At 45.2% G+C, this 18616-nt stretch overlaps 1 protein-coding gene across 1 annotated transcript in view; it reads left to right on the top strand.

Annotated features, from left to right (window-relative positions):
* Positions 1-18616, top strand: part of LOC138491513 (kyphoscoliosis peptidase-like) — a 929435-nt gene that overhangs the window by 589183 nt on the left and 321636 nt on the right. Inside the window, exon 4 of the mRNA XM_069618050.1 lies at positions 8911-9028. Coding sequence (XP_069474151.1) covers positions 8911-9028 — 118 coding nt within the window. The remainder of the gene's footprint in view (positions 1-8910; positions 9029-18616) is intronic.

Genomic DNA, 18616 nt, shown 5'->3' with positions numbered 1-18616 from the left:
GATAACCTAGACATCATACAAGGTGCTAGGGGCGATGCTACCAGGAGCCAGTACAAAAGCAAGTGACTATGTTTTGTCGCTGTGTGGATTCAAAGGCGGTAAATCAGCTGACCTGCACGTTGGACGACGTGCTAGCCTTCTCAGCACACCTCGCACACTCTGGGGTGCAAGATGACACGTGCCGCACCTATTTGGCGGCCATCAGAGCCTACTGGAACTCGGAGGAGGAGGAGGTCTTCTCATCCTTCAACCCGGTGCATAAAAGACATCTGGTGGCCCTCACTAGGCTCTACCCACCTATCAAGAAACCACACCCTCTGTGGGACCTCAACGTAGTTTTGGCGCCTTGGCGCATAAACCAATCGAGCCAATGGTGTCTGCAGACATCAGGCTAGTCACCATTAAGACAGTCCCCTTGGTGGGTCTTACATCTGGCCGCAGGGTCAGTGAAATCCAGGCATTGGTGGCTTCAGAGCCTTACACTACTTTTCATAGGGACAAGGTGGTGCTTAGAACGTATCCTGCCTTTTTACTTAAGGTAGTCTCCTCGTTTCACCTGAATAAGGAGATAGTGCTACCCACTTTCTTCGCAGACCCAAAGGACGAAGCTCAGAGGGTACTGCACTGTCTGGATGTTAGGTGCGCTCTAAAATTCTACCTAGACAGAACCGATAGTTTCTGTAAATCAGAGGCTCTCTTTGTCACCTTCGGTGGGTCAAAGCCAGGCTATCAGGCTTCCAAGGCCTCCATCACATGATGGATGGTTGCAGCCATCTAGGAGGCCTATGAGGGTCAGCACAAGCTAGTCCCGGCAAATATGCATGCCCACGCTATCAGTGCCAAGGCCACGGCAGTGGCGTTACAGAAGCACGTTCTGTGGCAGGTCACCAGCAAGGCAGCTACATGGGCCACGCCTCCGGCCTTCTGCAAGCATTACTGCTTGGATGTCGGCTAAAGGTCAGACACTGCATTTGGGCAAGCAGTCTTAAGGAACTTGTTTTCTTAGGAGGGTCACCTCTCCTCCCTGGGGCACCATTTAGTTGTAATCACTCATACAGTATGGAGGAAAGGGGAAGGGATGTAGGAGTAATTATAAATTACTCACTGTAGTGACTAACGTACTCCTAGTCCATAGTCCCCTTTCCTCCATACGTCCCACCATCCTCCCCCCTAATAAAACTGGCGTTATTAGGTCATGGTAATATTGTCGACTTGTCAAAGGGGACTGAGGAGTGGCGCTGGTGGGTGGAGTCAGGGGAGCTCATGCTTCAAGGGCCGTGCCCCCACGTGCCTCTAAATTTAAAGGGGAAGAAGACTTTTTCTGGTGAAAAAGGTTCGGTCTCTCGTCCCTGCGAAGGACGCCCATACAGTATGGAGTAAAGGGGACTATGGACTAGGAGTACGTTACTACAGTAACCTATCATTTTCTCACCCACCCAAGCTATTTCCAGAAACTTGTGAGCACTGTAGAGGAATCCCTTATATTAAATTGTATCTTTCAGAAATGTTTTAACCTGAAGAAGGCACTAATGTATTCAGCCTTTGTTTATTTGCAAACAGTTTTTAACCTGTTCCCAGGTCTGCGCTTTAGAAATACTTATCAGAAATGTGGCAGTTTTAAAATAATCTGTTTCAGGGCTGTGTACTAATAATTGTTCTACTGTGAGGGGAAGTTACCTGCACTTTCCACATTAGGAAGGGGGTGCTGCAGGACTCTCCCCTGATGCCTACCTTCTTCTTTTTGTATATCAATGATTTATGGTAGCACATTTCCGCTCTTGAGGGGAGTGCTTCGCTCTTGTTGAGAGTAAGTAGCCATCCTGCTCTATGCAGACCATACAGTTCTGATGTCATGTATCCCTTACAGCTTCAGAACAGTTGAACATGCATATTGATAGGTGTGGCTAGATGTGACCTAGCAGTTCGGACTGGACTGCCCTTTTTGGGTTGGGACCAAGCCTGATTTGCATATGGTCTTTCCCCTTCTCTAATGGCTTGGCAGGCTGAAAAACAATGGGCTGGAGGGTTGCACAGAGCTGTGCCAGTGGTTAGGATTTATTCAAAACCTCGCAGCCATCAATTTTTGCTTTTGCTTTAGTCACCCTGAGTTGGGCGGGTATGCCCAGATGTGGGTCCTGAGCCTGCTGGGCCTAGAAACCCAGGCTACTCATCACTGATGACACCCAACAAGGCTGAAACACGTTTGGGGATTCTTGTGTCTCGTCCAGAAGAAATGTGAGCTAGCAGTTTGGGCTGGACAGCCCCTTTTGGGGCGGGACCAATGCTGATTTTCATATGGTCTTTCCCCTTCTGTACTGGCTTGGTAGGCTGAAACACAATGGTCTGGAAGGTTGCCCATGGCTGAGCCGGAGGTTATGATTTATTCAATACCTTCCAGCCATCAACTTTTGATTTTGCTCTAGGTGCGGCAAGTAACGCTTTACAGTTAATATAAAAAAAAAAAACCTTTAGCATTGTATGTTACCTCATGGGATAGCTCTGTGTAGCATAAGGCTGATGCTTAAGGGTTCTATTATCTCATGTACTTTGACCTTTGCCTATATGGCAACTTTGGCTATTAGCAACAAAGATCTGGAGTGCTTATTTAACCAAAACTAAAATGATTCTGAAATGTGGTAGTGCGGCAACCCTATAATTCGCAAACACTCTGGTGGAATAAGAGCGGTAAAGTCAACTGTTAAGATGGATTTCTGAGCTCTGACCTGGTGGGTAGAGGTTCAGAAGGCCAGCCTAGTTTCTTGGAACAGGGTAACGGACAAGCCAGACCAATCAAGGTGGCATTGGCGGCAGTCAAGACTAGGTCTCAGGAGGGGTGAGGATGAGCAAAAGCTCGCAATGAGCACACACAGTAAACAACACAACAAATTACTCTCAGTCAGGTGTATATATCGAAAATACATATCCATTTATTAAATGCCTTTTAACTCAAACACAATCTCAGCAATATTAACAAAACTAACACAACAATAACTAGGAAACATATATACAGTAACTGTTGGCCTAAAGCAATATTACACAAGTAGAGATCCACAACCTGCAACAGAAAAGGGGTCACACAGTGTGAATATACTTTAGGCAGTCCTTCAACAATTCAAACCCTAACTCATAACCCCTAACTCCACTGCACCTCGTCTTACTGCACAGGGGGCACAGCAGCAAGGCACCCACGAAGATCGTCACCACAGCAGGGCAACACAGGAACTGCATATGCTCGGGTTCAGACAGACTCTCCTAATTCCAGACCTAGGAATGCTAGGTATATGAAACTCGGCAGGAAAGTGCCTTCTATCGGGAGCTTACGGTCCCCAAAGGCTCAAGTCGAATCTGGAGACAGCGGCAGTTCCAGAGCTAAGGTCTGTTACGAGCTTGTAAGTTCACTGGGCGGTTCAGGGATAATTCCGAAAAGGCTTGATTACAGGTTATGCAGGAGGTGCCCTTGCAGGCCATGTGCTCGATGAGAAACAGGGGCACTGAGGGGACAACAGCGGGGTCAGTGTGCCAAACCTTCCAGCGGGTCATCAGCGGTTCCACAGATCTGCTTCTTTGGTTCAGGATACTTGGCTCCTTTACTAAGTTCGGTGTGAACTCAGAAGATCGACCTTGAATGGGTGTAAGGTGCATTCTCTCATGCAAAATCTCCTTTGTGCCAACATGATGAGAAACCAATAAGAGATCTGCTCAGATTCAGCCATCCCAGACGTGGATCAGTCATGGTCCACGGTGGTCCCAGTCATCCCAGCACACCAGACATCCTGGAACCCAGGATGTGTATTGGAACTAAATAGCTCCAGCCCACATCCTGGGTGCACACACACAAGGCATGCAAAAGTCCACGAAAGCTTTGTTTGGGCGGGGGTCTGCATGACCAAAAAAGGAAATTCCCGGGTCTGCTCGACCTAGGGAAGGCAAAGGGATACAATGGCAGACAGAACAAAGGACCTTGTGGCATGGCAATGTTAGGCACTGACCACTGCCCTGGGCCAAACGCGGTAAACGTGGTTTGGACCATACAAAACAGTCAAAAATGCTTTAGAAGTAACTGCTGCCACCAGCTCTGTCCTGAACACACTTGTACATTCACCAAAAAACTTTCGAGGGTGTCCAAGTCATTAAAAATGAAAAAGGGACCCCACGCACTGTACTGGAAGGTACATTGTGCACTGATAAAATGTTGCTAAGAAATAGCATCAAAGTGAAAGACTAAGGGATACAAAGTCTCCCAGTACTGACAGTCTGAAGAGCATGTTAGTGTCCCCATAAGAGGATGAGCAAAAGTCCAGCGGAGTGCAGCAGAAGGGCTCCACTGGTAAAAGTCCGGCTAGGATGGTCAGACAACAGAAAAAATTTGGGGGTTCCCCAACTGGAGGGAAAATTACCCATAAATGGAAATCTTTCCTAACTTCAACCCTGGAGGTATTTGCAGCTCAGGCCAGAACCAATGCTTCTTGCTCTTCCCTCTAATGTCCTGAGTAAACCTATGTAGTGGGACGTTGGTATGAGAAAATCTTCACCTGAAACTAGATTTAAAGCCAGTATTATCCTGGGTGCATACATGGGGCAATCCAGCCATGATTACATTCAGAATACCGGTAGAGGATACTTTATGTTAGCCTGGGGCTAGACAACTACCCTGGTTCAACTCCATTGAACAAATGTTATCTGTGATACATTTACAACATTTTTAGCATAGTCCGGGTAAGATAGGTAGGGAGTTGGTTGACTAGACTAAATGTGGCACTGGGACTGGATACTCAAAACCCCACCGAGGTGCACCAGAATATCCTGCAAGCCACAACATTGCTTCCAGGATGGTGGGAAGCTCCAACTGCTCTTCTAGGAGAAAATACATATGAATGAACGCAGGCAGAAAAACACCTAGTAGCCCAAGAGTCATGAACCTGCAATCCAGGGGAGCCCACTGCCCAAAGAGGAGGTTGGAGAGAAACCCCTCTCTCCCCTGCCGACTGATAGATGGAGAGAGAGTTTTATATTTTCATGAGATTTTCTGCTAGCGGAGACTTGAAAAGACTTTGTGGACATGTCTTCTTTTATTGGCACATCAGAAGTACTGGGAATTTTTTATTTGCACCCGCCACCTGGCCATTGGATTTGTTGACCTTTGAAACACTAAGCGCTTTACCCAAGAGCCACTTTTGTAGCAAGTGGGGGAGTGCTCATTCTTTTGAGATACTGTATTCAGTCAGCCACTGGCCCCTTCCTCATATTACACCCTGACACTTGGAACCTCTCTCCTGGCACCTTATTTGTTGAGAATCTCCACCACCAAGATGGTCCGCAACACTCAACATGCATTAGGGCAGCTGTATTTGTGCTGTAGGTTTGGAGGGACAGAATTAAATGAAAATTTAGAGTGAAATGTAAAATATTTTGTGAAATGCACAAGATGATATGCCACACACAAGCAGTAGGGACAATCTATCTACTCAGAAAGGAAAGGTCGCCAGGCCAAAATAACTTCAATATACTGCAGAAATTACTGCCATGCAGTGAAAGCAGTTCTGGCAGGGCAAAAATAAATGTTTTAAAACATTTTATTTATTGTGCATTTGTAAGGCGCTTATACAAGTAAATTGTGTTTCAAAGCGCCCAGAGGGCAACAGGGAGGGTACATGCGAATTAAATCAAATATAACAATGAAAGATAGAGGCAGACCTACTAGGCCTTGTGAGCATTCAGAAAGTGCAAGTGGAGAGAGAGAGCGAGAGAGAAAGAGAGAGGGGGAATGAGGGAGTAGGCGGTAAATGCTAGTGTATCACAAGGGAAGTTCTGGGGTGGGTGTGAGGCCTAGATGGAGTAGTCAGCCGCCAATAAATAAGTAAGTGCAAGCCTGTGGTAAAATAGGACAGTGGGTGCCAATGCGAGTGCTGGGAGGGGTGGAGTCTGTAGGTGATTGGGTGTCAGAGGCCAGGCCCTGGGAGGATACATACGGGCCCTGGTCACCAATTTCAGCAACTGTGTGATTTAGCAGAGGAGGGAAGAAGGGAAGGAGGAGGTGAAAAGGAAAGTATTGAGGAGCTTCTGGAATTGGAGGAGATACGGCTCAAGATGAAGAGGAAGGGGGAGGCTGTTCCATAGGAGGGAGACTGCTGAGGAAAGAGATTGGTCACCAGCTAACTGTTTAGCGAAGCGCTTAACACACAGAGAGTTGGTGCCAGAGGAGAGTAAAGATCTGGAGGGTCAGTATTTAGTGAGAGCAAGTTGTAGATAGCATGGTCCCTGTCTCCAGACAGCCTTGTGGATGATGCAGAGGGATTTGAATTTGATCCTTTCAGCAACCGGGAGCCAGTAGAGAGTTTCTGGGGCTGGAGAGATGTGGTCCCTGGGCTTGAGGCCAAGGATAAGTCTTGCCTCCCTATTCTGAATTAGCTGGAGGGGTCACAGAGAAGAGGAGGGTAGATTAAGGAAAATGCTATTGCCGTAGACTAGCCTAGAGAGAACAAGGGCAATTAGAGACATTGAGCTTCTGAGGGAAAGCGACTAAAGGAAGAAGTCTTTTGAGGAGGTGGAGTTGAAAGTGGGACTTCTTGGTAATGTGAGGTATGAAGGAGGGAGAGGAGTCGAAGATGACTCCAAGGTTTCTAGCTTCAGAAGAAGGAAAGATATTGTGGAAAATGAAAAATATTGGGGAAAAGAAAATATCCTGCATGTGGAGTTCCATTCAGTTCTGTTTGCTAGGAGCACAGTTATAATTATTGTAAACATTGTTTAGAAAGATGCACCAAGCATTGTTATTTTTTAAATCAGTTTTAATAGATAATATTGTTCAGAATATTCTTTCTTGTACTTCACATCATTGTGTTATGATAACAACTTAAGGGGCCTCATTACGGGTCTGGCAGTAACCCTGCCGGTTATACCGGCTGGTTGCCGATGTACCCGTAAATAATTACTGGCACCTGACTTCCCATTAACACTGGGGTATTACGACCCCGGAGACCGGGAAGTCAGGCGCCGGTAATATTTTAAGTCCTCATTCCCATGGAGTCGAATGGGATTTCATGGGAATGGGGACCACGGAAGCACCGGCACCGTTAACAAGGGTGCCAGTGCTTCCGTGAAACTCTGCGGGCAGGTGCCGTTCCGCCGGCCAGGTCTGACCCTGGCGGGCGGGACGTCACCTGCCCGCAGAGTCGTACTGTGTTGTTCCGGTCACAATGGTGCTGGTATGCTTACCGGCACTGTTGTTACTGGACCGCCATAGTTATAATGAGGCCCAATGCCTCTACATGTGTTTCACCACTATCATTTGGTGAATCTTCAGTAGGTCTAAGATGTCTAAAAAAAGTGTTAGAAATAAAATTGTATTCATAAATCATATTCAAATGTAGTCTAAATCACGTAATATACACTGTACTCCAAATGCAATATCATCACAGGACTTTTAAATCAGTACCAGTTTTAATGGATAATAGTGTTCAAAATATTATTTCTTGTACTTCACATCATTGTGTTATGATAACTTAATGTCTCTACACGTGTTTCACCACCATCATTTGGTGTATCTTCAGGAGGTCTTAGATGTCTAAAAAAGTGTTATAAATAAAATGTTATTCATAAATCATACTCAAATGCAGTCTAAATCAAGTAATATACTCTGCACTCCAAATGCCATATTATCACTGGACACTGATGTCTCAGACAAATACTTGATTCTGTTTCTCTAGAGAAAAAAATTAACTAATACCAACGGGTCCTGTTAGCTCATAAGTGTGCAAATATTCTTAGTCAAATAACCTGAACTGAAACCATTTGCTATCATACTGATACTTTTTGCAATTAAAAGCATAGGATCTCCTACCTTATTGAGTTTTTAAAGGTGGTAAAGTGATGATTTTTAGTATCTTCAATTTGTGTAACTTGACAAATATAGGTTGAATGTCCAAGGAATCCTGTGTTCCTAAACCAAGAACATGCAGTATTTCTTAGTGTATAATAAATCCAATACTGTCAGAAATAGTCTTTGACAGAATTGCAGTTTAAGTCTTACATCGATTGTGTATCTGTGTTATTCAAAAGAGACCCTAGCCCTGATAGTCCAGCGTTCAGTGAGGCCACGCGGTTTACCCGCGATTCCAAATGGCCGCTTTGTATTTATATTTTCATTTTCGTCATCACGTTAAGGTGTTACGTGATGATATCATTGCGTTTCTTGCCGTGCTTGCCATTACACCATGCCACAGCTTGAGTTTGTTATTGTTGCTGTTTAGAATGCTGACAAATCCTGCAGTCAATTGGTTACAGAAAGGCGAAAAATGCTTAAAGCCAAACTAAAAATATGTTTATTTCATCACATCCAACATTTGTTTTGTATACTTGGTCCCTGTAGGGATTTGAAAATTATTGACCAGTGAACAGAATTAGTGTATGGCTATGGTCTAATTCAGGTTTGTAATTCGAGTTAACTTTTTCTATAGTAAATGATACAAATAGTTTCAGAGAGGCTATAAATGCTTCATGTAACATTTTGAAAGTTTAAAAGTATATGAATATAATACAAATACATCTTTTTCTAAATCATAGAAAGACATTGACAAGGACAACATTTCCCACTATATGCATGGTATTCAATTAGTTGCACTTGATGTGTGCATTTATCAGAGAATTCCATTTATCTTTACATAGTACAATGGTCTTCCATTGTTGCACAAGTATTACCAACATATTTTGTTATATGAAGGACCAACGTGTGTTTTCTTGGTGTAAACCCAAAGCACAACTGTCCGTGTATAGAATCCATTTAGCTTCTTCTTGTCGAAATGTAAGTTTACAGTTATAAGCCTATCTATTTTTTCTTTGTTCGTTGCTTGCAGGTTTGATGTGTTACTCTTTTTTTCCCATTCTGATTGCCTCTCTCCCTCACTCTTTCAGAGTATGACACTGTGGGCTATCACAATGAAGCAGCGCGATCACTGGACCCCAACGTCATCATGCAAACGAGGAAAGGTGTCTGTATAGGATATGCCAGACTTTTCGAGCGACTGTGCAGGTGAACTAGAAGCTGAGGAATACCACATTACACTGAGTGAATCAGACCTAACCCTCAAAATATGTCTGTGTCTGCCATCACACATATGAAGCAGATACAATCATCCTAGGGATCTGAGTGAATGTAGGAGCCAATTTACTATATCTGTGCAATGCCTTTAGATCAGTTATGTGTAGTTCTGGGATTGAAAACCTTTAGTTTTTAATTTAATTTGAATTTCATGAAATACACAAGTGGCAGAGTAAAGAAGAGAATATAATTACAAAAGTGGTTTAAAACAATACTAATAATATTTATTATACCAAAAGCAGAAATCATAAAGTAGTACTCGACTCTGACTTCTAGTTCGGCCTAATTTTGTCTCAGTCCTTTCAACATAGGGTCTTCCAATAATTTCTCAACTCAATTCTTTCTCCTAATAAACCCTCCTCCATCTCCTCTGCTCTTTCTGCTAATGACCTGGCTCTCTACTTTGCTTCAAACATTTCCAACATTCAAAATACCCTCATAAAGAACCTTCTATCCTCCTCACCTGTTCACTTTTCTCTACCACCTCTACCCTTCTCTCCTGTGACAATGTTTTCCTTTGCCCCCCACTAACCTTGATGAGATCCGTGACCTTCTCAGGGAAAACCTTCATGGGCCCCCAGTAACCCTCTATCCCCAAAAATAGTGAAACTCATGGCTCCCAGTAGTGCTCCATATCTTACTTCCCTCTTCAACTCCTTTCTTGACTGTGTCACTTTTCCATCATCCTCCAAGTTGGCTACTGTCATCCCTATCCTTAAGGAACCTGGCCTAGACCCTAACTGTCCTGCCAACATTGGTCCTGTCTCTCTTCAACCTCACTATTCAAAAATCCTAGAGCATATACTTTTTAACCAACTCACTGAGTTCATTGACACATGGAACCTCTGGGATCCTCTTCAGTCTGGTTTCCGACCTCTGCACTCTACTGAGTCATCTCTCCTCAATGTCAGCAACTACATCTCTTCCGCTCATCAGGCTAACCGTTCATCCATTCTTATTTTTCTCGACCTCTCAGCTGCCTTGCATACAATCAACCATTCTGACCATCTCTCATCATTATCTATCCAAGGCATCCGGGGCAGGGCCCTTGCTTGCTTTGTATCATATCTTGCCCCAGACACTGCCAGGTGTCCTGGAATAGCCTTACTTCCCCACTCACCCACCCTTACTGTTGGTGTTCCCCAAGGGTTAGTCCTGGCTCAACTTCTCTTCACTGCCTTTTCCTCTGCTCTTGGAAAATTGATATCTCCTATGGCTCCTCCTATCAACTCTTCACTGATGACACCCAGGTCTTCTTCTATTTTCCCCCTTATCTGATTAGCTACGGTCAAAAATGTCTAACTGTCTCTCTGCCATCAAATACTGGATGGTATGTCAGCAGGCAGTACAGCCCCCCAAGGCAGGACTACCCCCCAGTCATCACAGCCCCACCCCAACAACCTCTACTGGTCCTGTGGCTGCTGTGATGGAACATCTTGATGTCATAGAGGCACGTCGGCTGAGGATTGAGGGCCTTGCCAAAGGAAACAATAGGCATGTGAAGGCCATCAGCCGTGCCATAAGGGGTGCTACAAAGACCATGGACAGGGACAATGCCTGCACAAAGATGGTGGTGGAGGCCTTTACAGCATCCCTCACGGGGTTGGGGCAGAGGGTAAGGGAGCTATGCAAGGGGCTCTCTGCATTTGCAGAATACAAGTCCTGCCTCCATCCCATCTACTTCCACCACTCCCACCGAGGAGTCCCAACAGGGAATCCCACGACGGAGGTCACAGCGCAGACTACTGCAGCGTTCTCCTGAATCTGGTGCACATGGGAAGTGGCCACATACCCAGTGATTGGACTGTGCACTGTCGGCCTGAGGGGCCATCACATGGGCACATGGTTGGGTTGGGGGAGGAAGGACTGTGTGCAGGAGACTTGGTGTTGGGGGGCAGAGGGACTGTGTGCAGGGGAGTTGGTGTTGGGGAGGTCAGGGGGGACTGTGTGCAGGGAAGTTAGTGCTGGTGGAGGGGGAACTGTGCAAGGGAGTTGGTGTTCGGGGAGGGGAGGGCTATGTGCTGTGGTGTTGGTGTTGGGGGAAGGTGGACTGTGTGCAGGGGAGTTGGTGTTGGGGGAAGGCGGACTGTGCAGGGGAGTTGGTATTGGGGAGGTCAGGGGGCTGTGTGCAGGGAAGTTGGTTTTGGGGGAGGGGGAACTGTGCAAGGGAGTTGGTGTTGGGGGAGGGGAGGGCTTTGTGCTGCAGAGTTGGTGTTGGGGGAAGGTGGACTGTGTGCAGGGGAGTTGGTGTTGGGGGAAGGGGGACTGTGTGCAGGGGAGTTGGTGTTAGGGGGAGAGGGGTCTGTGTGCAGGGGACTTGGTGGTGGGTGGGCGGAGGGGGTTAGTTTCACATACATTAAAGCACATTGAAAACTGACAAAATGCAAGGACAATCATGATTGTGTCGTAGTGCGCTTTATTCAAAATGTGCAGGTTGTGTTATGTGTCCAATCACTGGGCTAAAAATAATTGTCAGTCAGTGCCTGTCGGCCAGCCTCCCCTCCCTCACCCCATCCCTGTGTGCTTCAGGCTTGGCTCCAGCAAACATGGGGTCCTCGTCACCATCAGCCCATGGGGTTTGCCTGTCTGCGTCAGGGGGTAGGTGCACATTCCGCCTGAGGCAGATGTTGTGCATCATTGCACATGCCAAGATAATTTGGCCTTCTTTGTCCAGGGCATACATGAGAGCCACTCCAGTGTGATCCAGGCACCTGAATTGTGCCTTCAAAAGTCCAAAAGCACGTTCAGTGCAGAAGCGTGTCCGGTTGTGGGCATGGTTGTAGGCGTGGTTATGTGGTGTTCTAGGGTCACGCACAGGGGTCATCAGCCAGGTGAGTTGCGGGTTTCCTGAGTCACCTGCATGGGATGGGATGACGAAATCAGGCATTTGTACAATGCATGGGTCTGCAGGTTCAGAATATTCATCCATAACGCACCATGGGCACTCCTGTGAGCAACAGTGCCATGCAATGTGTGATGGGTATCCGTCCTTTCGATTTCATGTAATGTATTATTTTTCCTGTACATGCACCCTGTGTTGTTGAGGTGGCTGTCCTGTGGCAGCTGATGGTTGACTGCACATGAGGCTGCTGTGATACGGGTGGACATGACACTACAGGTAAGGTAAAGTCCAGAAGCATGTTCAGTGCAGATGCGTGTCCGGTTGTAGGCGTGGTTATGTGGTGTTCGAGGGTCACGCACAGGGGTCATCAGCCAGGTGAGTTGCGGGTTTCCTGAGTCACCTGCATGGGATGGGATGACAAAATCAGGCATTTGTACCATGCATGGGTCTGCAGGCTCAGAATATTCATCCATAACGCACCATGGGCACTCCTGTGAGCAACAGTGCCATGCAATGTGTGATGGGTATCCGTCCTTCCGATTTCATGTAATGTATTATATTTCCTGTACATGCACCCTGTGTTGTTGAGGTGGCTGTCCTGTGGCAGCTGATGGTTGACTGCACATGAGGCTGCTGTGATACGGGTTGACATGACACTACAGGTAAGGTAAAGTCCAAAAGCACGTTCAGTGCAGATGCGTGTCCGGTTGTAGGCGTGGTTATGTGGTGTTCGAGGGTCACGCACAGGGGTCATCAGCCAGGTGAGTTGCGGGTATCCTGAGTCACCTGCATCGGATGGGATGACAAAATCAGGCATTTGTACCATGCATGGGTCTGCAGGTTCAGAATATTCAGCCATACCGCACTGTGTGATGGGTATTCGTCCTTCCGATTTCATGCCATGTATTATTTTTCCTGTACATGCACCCTGTGTTGTTGAGGTGGCTGTCCTGTGGCAGCTGATGGTTGACTGCACATGAGGCTGCTGTGATACGGGTGAACATGACACTACAGGTAAAGGGTGCCTGGGCCACTCCTACTCATCATAAAAAGGCATGAACTCACAGTTTGGACCTACAATAGGGTGTAGGAATATTCTCTTCCATTACCGTGCAAGGGACACCGAAAGCCTTGTGCCCCGGGTTCTACCTGCAACGCTTCTTGGATATGGTTGGGCCAGTGGTGCATGGAGTCACACAGATGGGGCTACTGTTATGACTATTGCAAACAAAGAACTAGGAAAGAATGTCTAGTTCGTAGTACACTCACGTAATGCTCTTTAAGTAAGCTGCAAATTTATATTCTTCCTGTTTATATCAAGTTCATAAATATTATCCAAGAATGATGATGCATGACTAATTTGAAAGAATTTTTCCCAGATTTGTAATGTTCTGTTAGGCATTATGCATCCACACATATATATAACTCAACAGTGTATGCCTATTAATTTCGGGAACATGTTCCTTCTTCAGGGCTAGACACTGTAGATTTTATAATACATAATATTTACAAAAACAGAAACAAACATCCAGAATGTAGTCACTTTCACGTTAGAGTATCAAATGGCTAGTGCATTTGTGATGTAAGGTACTGGAAAAAAGTTGCCTGGCTTTGTGCTTAATCTTTTTCATCTGAATAGAAAATAAAATGCAATAGTTGCATATCAGTGAAGAACTCCACAAAGAGATTGTGTTAAGTGTTACATGAGTAAAGAGATCAATGCGTGTCTTGCACGTTACCTGGGGTTTAGAAGTCATCTAGGTGACTGTCACGGTAGTATCCTTATGACCTAAAGTACGATAGTAAATGTATGCATTAGGGTAGATCCTACTTGCTCTGCACAAGCACTCTGTGAGAGTAGTAAGGGAATGAGGTTAGTGTAAATCTATGACATACATGAAGCTCATGACGTATCAGCATGCAGGTAATAGAGGACCTCACGCAGCACCCACGGTTTGAGAGTTTGTTATCCTTTGGGTCACTGTTGCCAGATGATGTGACGTCACGCATCAGGGTACGCGATGGCATCACGTGCGCCTCGTGTCCCATGTGTCCATGGTTACAGACACACAGGAAAGTGGCCATGTTTAGGTTGGCATTAGGTTCGGAAGAAAGACCTGCAAGGTCATATTGTGGTTGGCAGAAAATCATGGGAGGTAGTATTATTGTATAGTTATGTCAAAAGTCACGGCAGCCCTATGTGTTGTCATAGAGAAAAGTGTCAAATAAATTACTAGGTGGATCACAAGGGGACATCCACTATAGAAGGTTAAGCTACACACAAAAAGATAATGTATCACCATGGATCAGTCCGTTTTTAAAGATAGTAGATGGTAGATAAGACAGAGAAGCAATATGGGGCTAAGTTAAGGCTAAGAGATGTCCTGATACCTTGGTGAGACATCAAGTAACGTGCATAATTTAAAGGTTCGGATACTAAGAGTTATCCCCAGTTGTGAGTCTTTTAAAAAAATGGGACATGGTCAGGGCTCACAGGTAGCACATATAGTTCATTTCTTTGTTTATGCCCCGGGGGTCATAGCATCCAAGCGGTCTTTCCAGTATGTCTCTCGCTGGTCTAACTTGAGGCCCAAATTTTCATGTGCATTACGTCTAATGACAGTTTCGACTATTTGAAACCGGATCTGACTGAAGTTATGTGTCTTTTCTGCCCAGTGCTGTGCTCCAGCAGAATTCAAGTTACTGTTCCTTAAGCAGGATCTCTGTTCATTCCATCTTGCTTTGGCCTGACGTTTCGACTGTCCTACATAGTAGATCCTGCATGGGCATTTGACTGTTTAGATAATATTTGACGAATCAAATGTAGGATAGCTGTTTATCATGATTTTCTCTCTGTACTGGGGTGATTGATGGTGTTACCCTTTGTTACAAAGCCACAGTTACTGCAGTGTAGGCAAGGTAAAGTTCCTTTCCTCATGGTTGTTACTTGTTGGCCTTCTGGTCTAGTTTTCACAAGATGATCGCTCAAATTGGTTCTGCGTTGGAATGCAAAAGTTGGAGGGTTTTTGAACAGGTGTTCCACCCTCAAGTCACTAGTGAGAGTGCTCCAGTTTTTTTGTTATTGACTTAATTTTATTGCTCTGTATTGAATATTTTGAGACATATACCAATCGTGGGGTAGTTTTTTTTTTCCTGCTCTCTGTTAGTAATACGTTTAGTTGTGTGTTGGTCAGACGATCAGAAGCTGAAGTGATCTCTTCTTGCTTGTAGCCCTGGGCTAGGAATCTTTCTCCCATTATGATGATTTCCTTATCAAGATCACCAGGATCACGGACTATCCTCTGGCTATAAGGTACGTTTTGGATAAGGTTAGGTTGGTGAAAACTCAATCTATGAAGTAGATTATTGCAGTATGTCTCTTTGCAGTATATATTAGTAGCATACTTCCCTTCATGTATTTCAATTGGCACATCCAGAAAATGAATGTGTTCCTTAAATGATTCGAAGGTAAACTGTATTCTTGGGTCAATAGTATTCATATACGGGTCCTTCGTGGTTTTCTTGTGTCCCTCTCCATATACCGAAAATGACATCAATGTAACGGACCCATAGGCTTATGTAGCTGCCTCATACCCCATGTTCTAGAATGTAGCCCTTCTCGAATGTGTGCATGAAACAGTTCACATACATGGGGACCATTATTGCTCCCATAGATGTAACAGATACTTGTAGGATGAAATTATTTTCGTACTGAAAGTAAGAATTTTCAGAGATAAATTGCACTAATATCAGGATAAAGTGTCTAGAGGCTCTGACCTTTTCTTCATTTAACAGCATCCATTCAGTCGCTTCCATGCCTAGATGGTGAGGAATAGATGTATACAGGCTCTTGACATCTATAGTGAACATAATAGAGTCCTTGATGTATGTTGTGTTCTTGAGATGTTGCAAGAAACGGGAAGTATCCTTTATATAAGTGCTGGTCTTCTGTATAAGTGGTTGCAGGAAAAAGTCAATGCATATACCTAGAGGCTGGAGAATGCTGTCCATACCGGCTACAATAGGTCTACCTGGGGGCTTGATGGGATGCTTGTGTATCTTAAGCAATACGTAAAAGTTTGGTATTCTCGGGTGACTTTTCAGGAGAAATTTCTTGGTATGTTGATTGATCCACTCGAGAGTTTCTGCTTTGTTGAGTATCTCTACCAAATTAGATGTAATCTCCATTGTGGGATTAGTCTCAAATTTGGCGTATACAGTGGTGTCATTCTGTTGTCTTTCACATTCCAAATCATAATCTGTGCTATTCATTATGACCAGGGCCCCTCAATCAGCGGGGCGGATCACAATGTCTTTGTCACCATATAGGTTTTTAAGTTGAGTGAGCTCAGATGGTTTAAGATTGCTGTATTTTGGGCGTTTATAGGAGATTTTCTTATCTTTACCTGAGGGTTTGTTTGTGAAAGATCTCAATTGATGGTACAGTAATTGGTGGCATGAAAGAGCGTTCACTTCTAAACTCTTTGAAGTGTTCTACTGGTTTTGTTTTATCGAGTTCTTGTGTGATCTCTAATTCATTAAAGAATACTTTTAATTTAAGTTTTCTGATGAACGGAACAGTTCAACTTTAGTGTTACATGTCTACCCCTTTTCTGTTGAGCTATCTTTGGGACAGATTAAGCACTACATTTTCTTTTGCTTTCTTGTTACTCTGCCCTGCCCTCTTTGTTTTCCTCTTCCCCCCTCGTTCTTTTTCTCCTGGTTTGCGTACAACAAAGTGACTGGGGATGCTGTTGGTCGGTTTCCATTGGCTTCGACTGTGTCTGCGTCTTCTCTTGCTTGTATGCTTTGTTCATCCATGGTCTCTGACTCAGTGCTGGATGGGCTACCTGAGCCGCCCGGTTGGGGTCCCCTAGGTGGTGGTCCATACGTGTCCATCCATGTGTACTCTTCTTCATTTAGGTAGTCATATGTGTCATGTCTAAATTTACTGACTGTTTCAGTTTCCAATTCTTTCTTGTAAGATTCTCATTTTTGATTGATGTCAAGTAGAATGGCCACCAGTTCTTCTTGTCCAATAGTTCTTTTAGTTCTTTCTCAATCTCTTTTATCTCACTACTTAAGTGTGTCACATTCTTTGAAAGTTCCTGTATCGTCAGAAGGATAAGGTCCAATGAACACTTATTTAGTATTGCTTCCCATTTTCGTACAAACTCTTTGCTTTCTTTACATAGTGTGGGTCTAAGATTGATCCTCAGACCCCTTGGTATACGTTGATTCCTGCAGTAGCGTCCCAGGGTAATCACATGAAGTTTCCTATTTCTTTCTTAACGAATTAGATATTCGAGTTATTTAACAAGTTTTGAGGGGTCTGCTATGTTTGTTGTTGAGGTATTATTCCATGCTGAGTTGCTAATTAACCTGTGGATTGCATTTGCTTCTTCAGAGGAGAAGCCTAGAGTTTCTGCTCTTAAATTCGTTAATGCCTCAATGTCTTCAAAGGACATTTTGAATTTTGTGCCTCCACCCTATGTTTGTGCCACATAGGGAAAAATATGAGGAGAGGGTGGTCTACTGTTATGACTACCTGATCAGTGGAAGTAGGCATTTGTCTTTGGATGTGCCTGTATCACTGAATGATGGTAAATGTTCATTGCACCAACAATTTTGTTTAACAGTTAATACATGTTTTAATGCACTAATGGGATACTCTCTCAGTGATGTTCATCTGTATGTTTACTCGTATAAATGTAATGCAGTACTTTAGGGAATAGGGAGCGGTATCCTCTCACTTCGGATTCCTATCTGGGGCCTTGGGTGGACTCGCTGTTGGGTGATGGGGTGTGCATGTGCACTGCAGCACATTCCAGGTATATTCTGGTCTTTCTGGTCTAATGTATTGTGTTTGCAGCGGTGTGTATCCATCACCATATGTGGGTCAAGGTGTGGTGGCTGTGTGCATGCGCCCTTGGATGCCCTCCGTTAATGGTGCAGGTGTTGCAGAGGTGTTGATGGTGCCTCCTATTGCCATGAAATGCTTCCTGTGGCGATACACCCCTTTTTAAATTCTGCTTAAACATGCATTTTTATCAGGGTTTGTACTCACCCACTATCCAGGTCCATTGTCCTCTATGTCTCTCCATGTAGGCCGGCAGTGTATTGTTGCGTAGCACCACTGAGTCGTGGGTGGATCCAGGGTAGCGGGCACAGCAGTGGCTGATGTTTAGGTCAGGCTCACAGGTCATCTGCACATTCAATGAATGGTGGTGCTTGCGGTTCTAAAAGACTGCCTCATGGGCCTGGGGCGCAACCAAAGCAACATGGCTTCAGTTGATGGCTGCCATGACGTTGGGCAGTTGTGCGATGGCATAGAACCGTGCCTTGAGGTCATTCACCTGGGCCTGGGTGGTGGGCAGTGCCATGTGCAGGGTCACATGGCACAGCAGGGCATCCAGCACCTGGCCCAGGACTGCACTGAATGTTAACTGGGCCATTCCATGCATCATGGCCACAGAATGCTGAAAGGTGCCCGTCCCCAGGAATTGCAGGACTGCCACCAGCTTGACCAGTGGGGGCACCACTGTGCAGTTGCAATCCTGCTCCCAGTGTCATTTTGTATCGTGGCCAGCAGCTCAGTGATAGTCGCACGATCCTGCCGGTACTCAGTTACTATCTGGGTGTCACTGAGGGCCCAGGGTGATACCCTGACCCTGGGC

The sequence above is a fragment of the Ambystoma mexicanum genome, chromosome 10, assembly GCF_040938575.1.
Source record: "Ambystoma mexicanum isolate Mex_15411 chromosome 10, UKY_AmexF1_1, whole genome shotgun sequence".
Classification (NCBI taxonomy): domain Eukaryota; kingdom Metazoa; phylum Chordata; class Amphibia; order Caudata; family Ambystomatidae; genus Ambystoma; species Ambystoma mexicanum.
The sequence above is the reverse complement of the archived record's forward strand: the minus strand, read 5'-3'. Positions and strand labels throughout refer to the sequence as shown.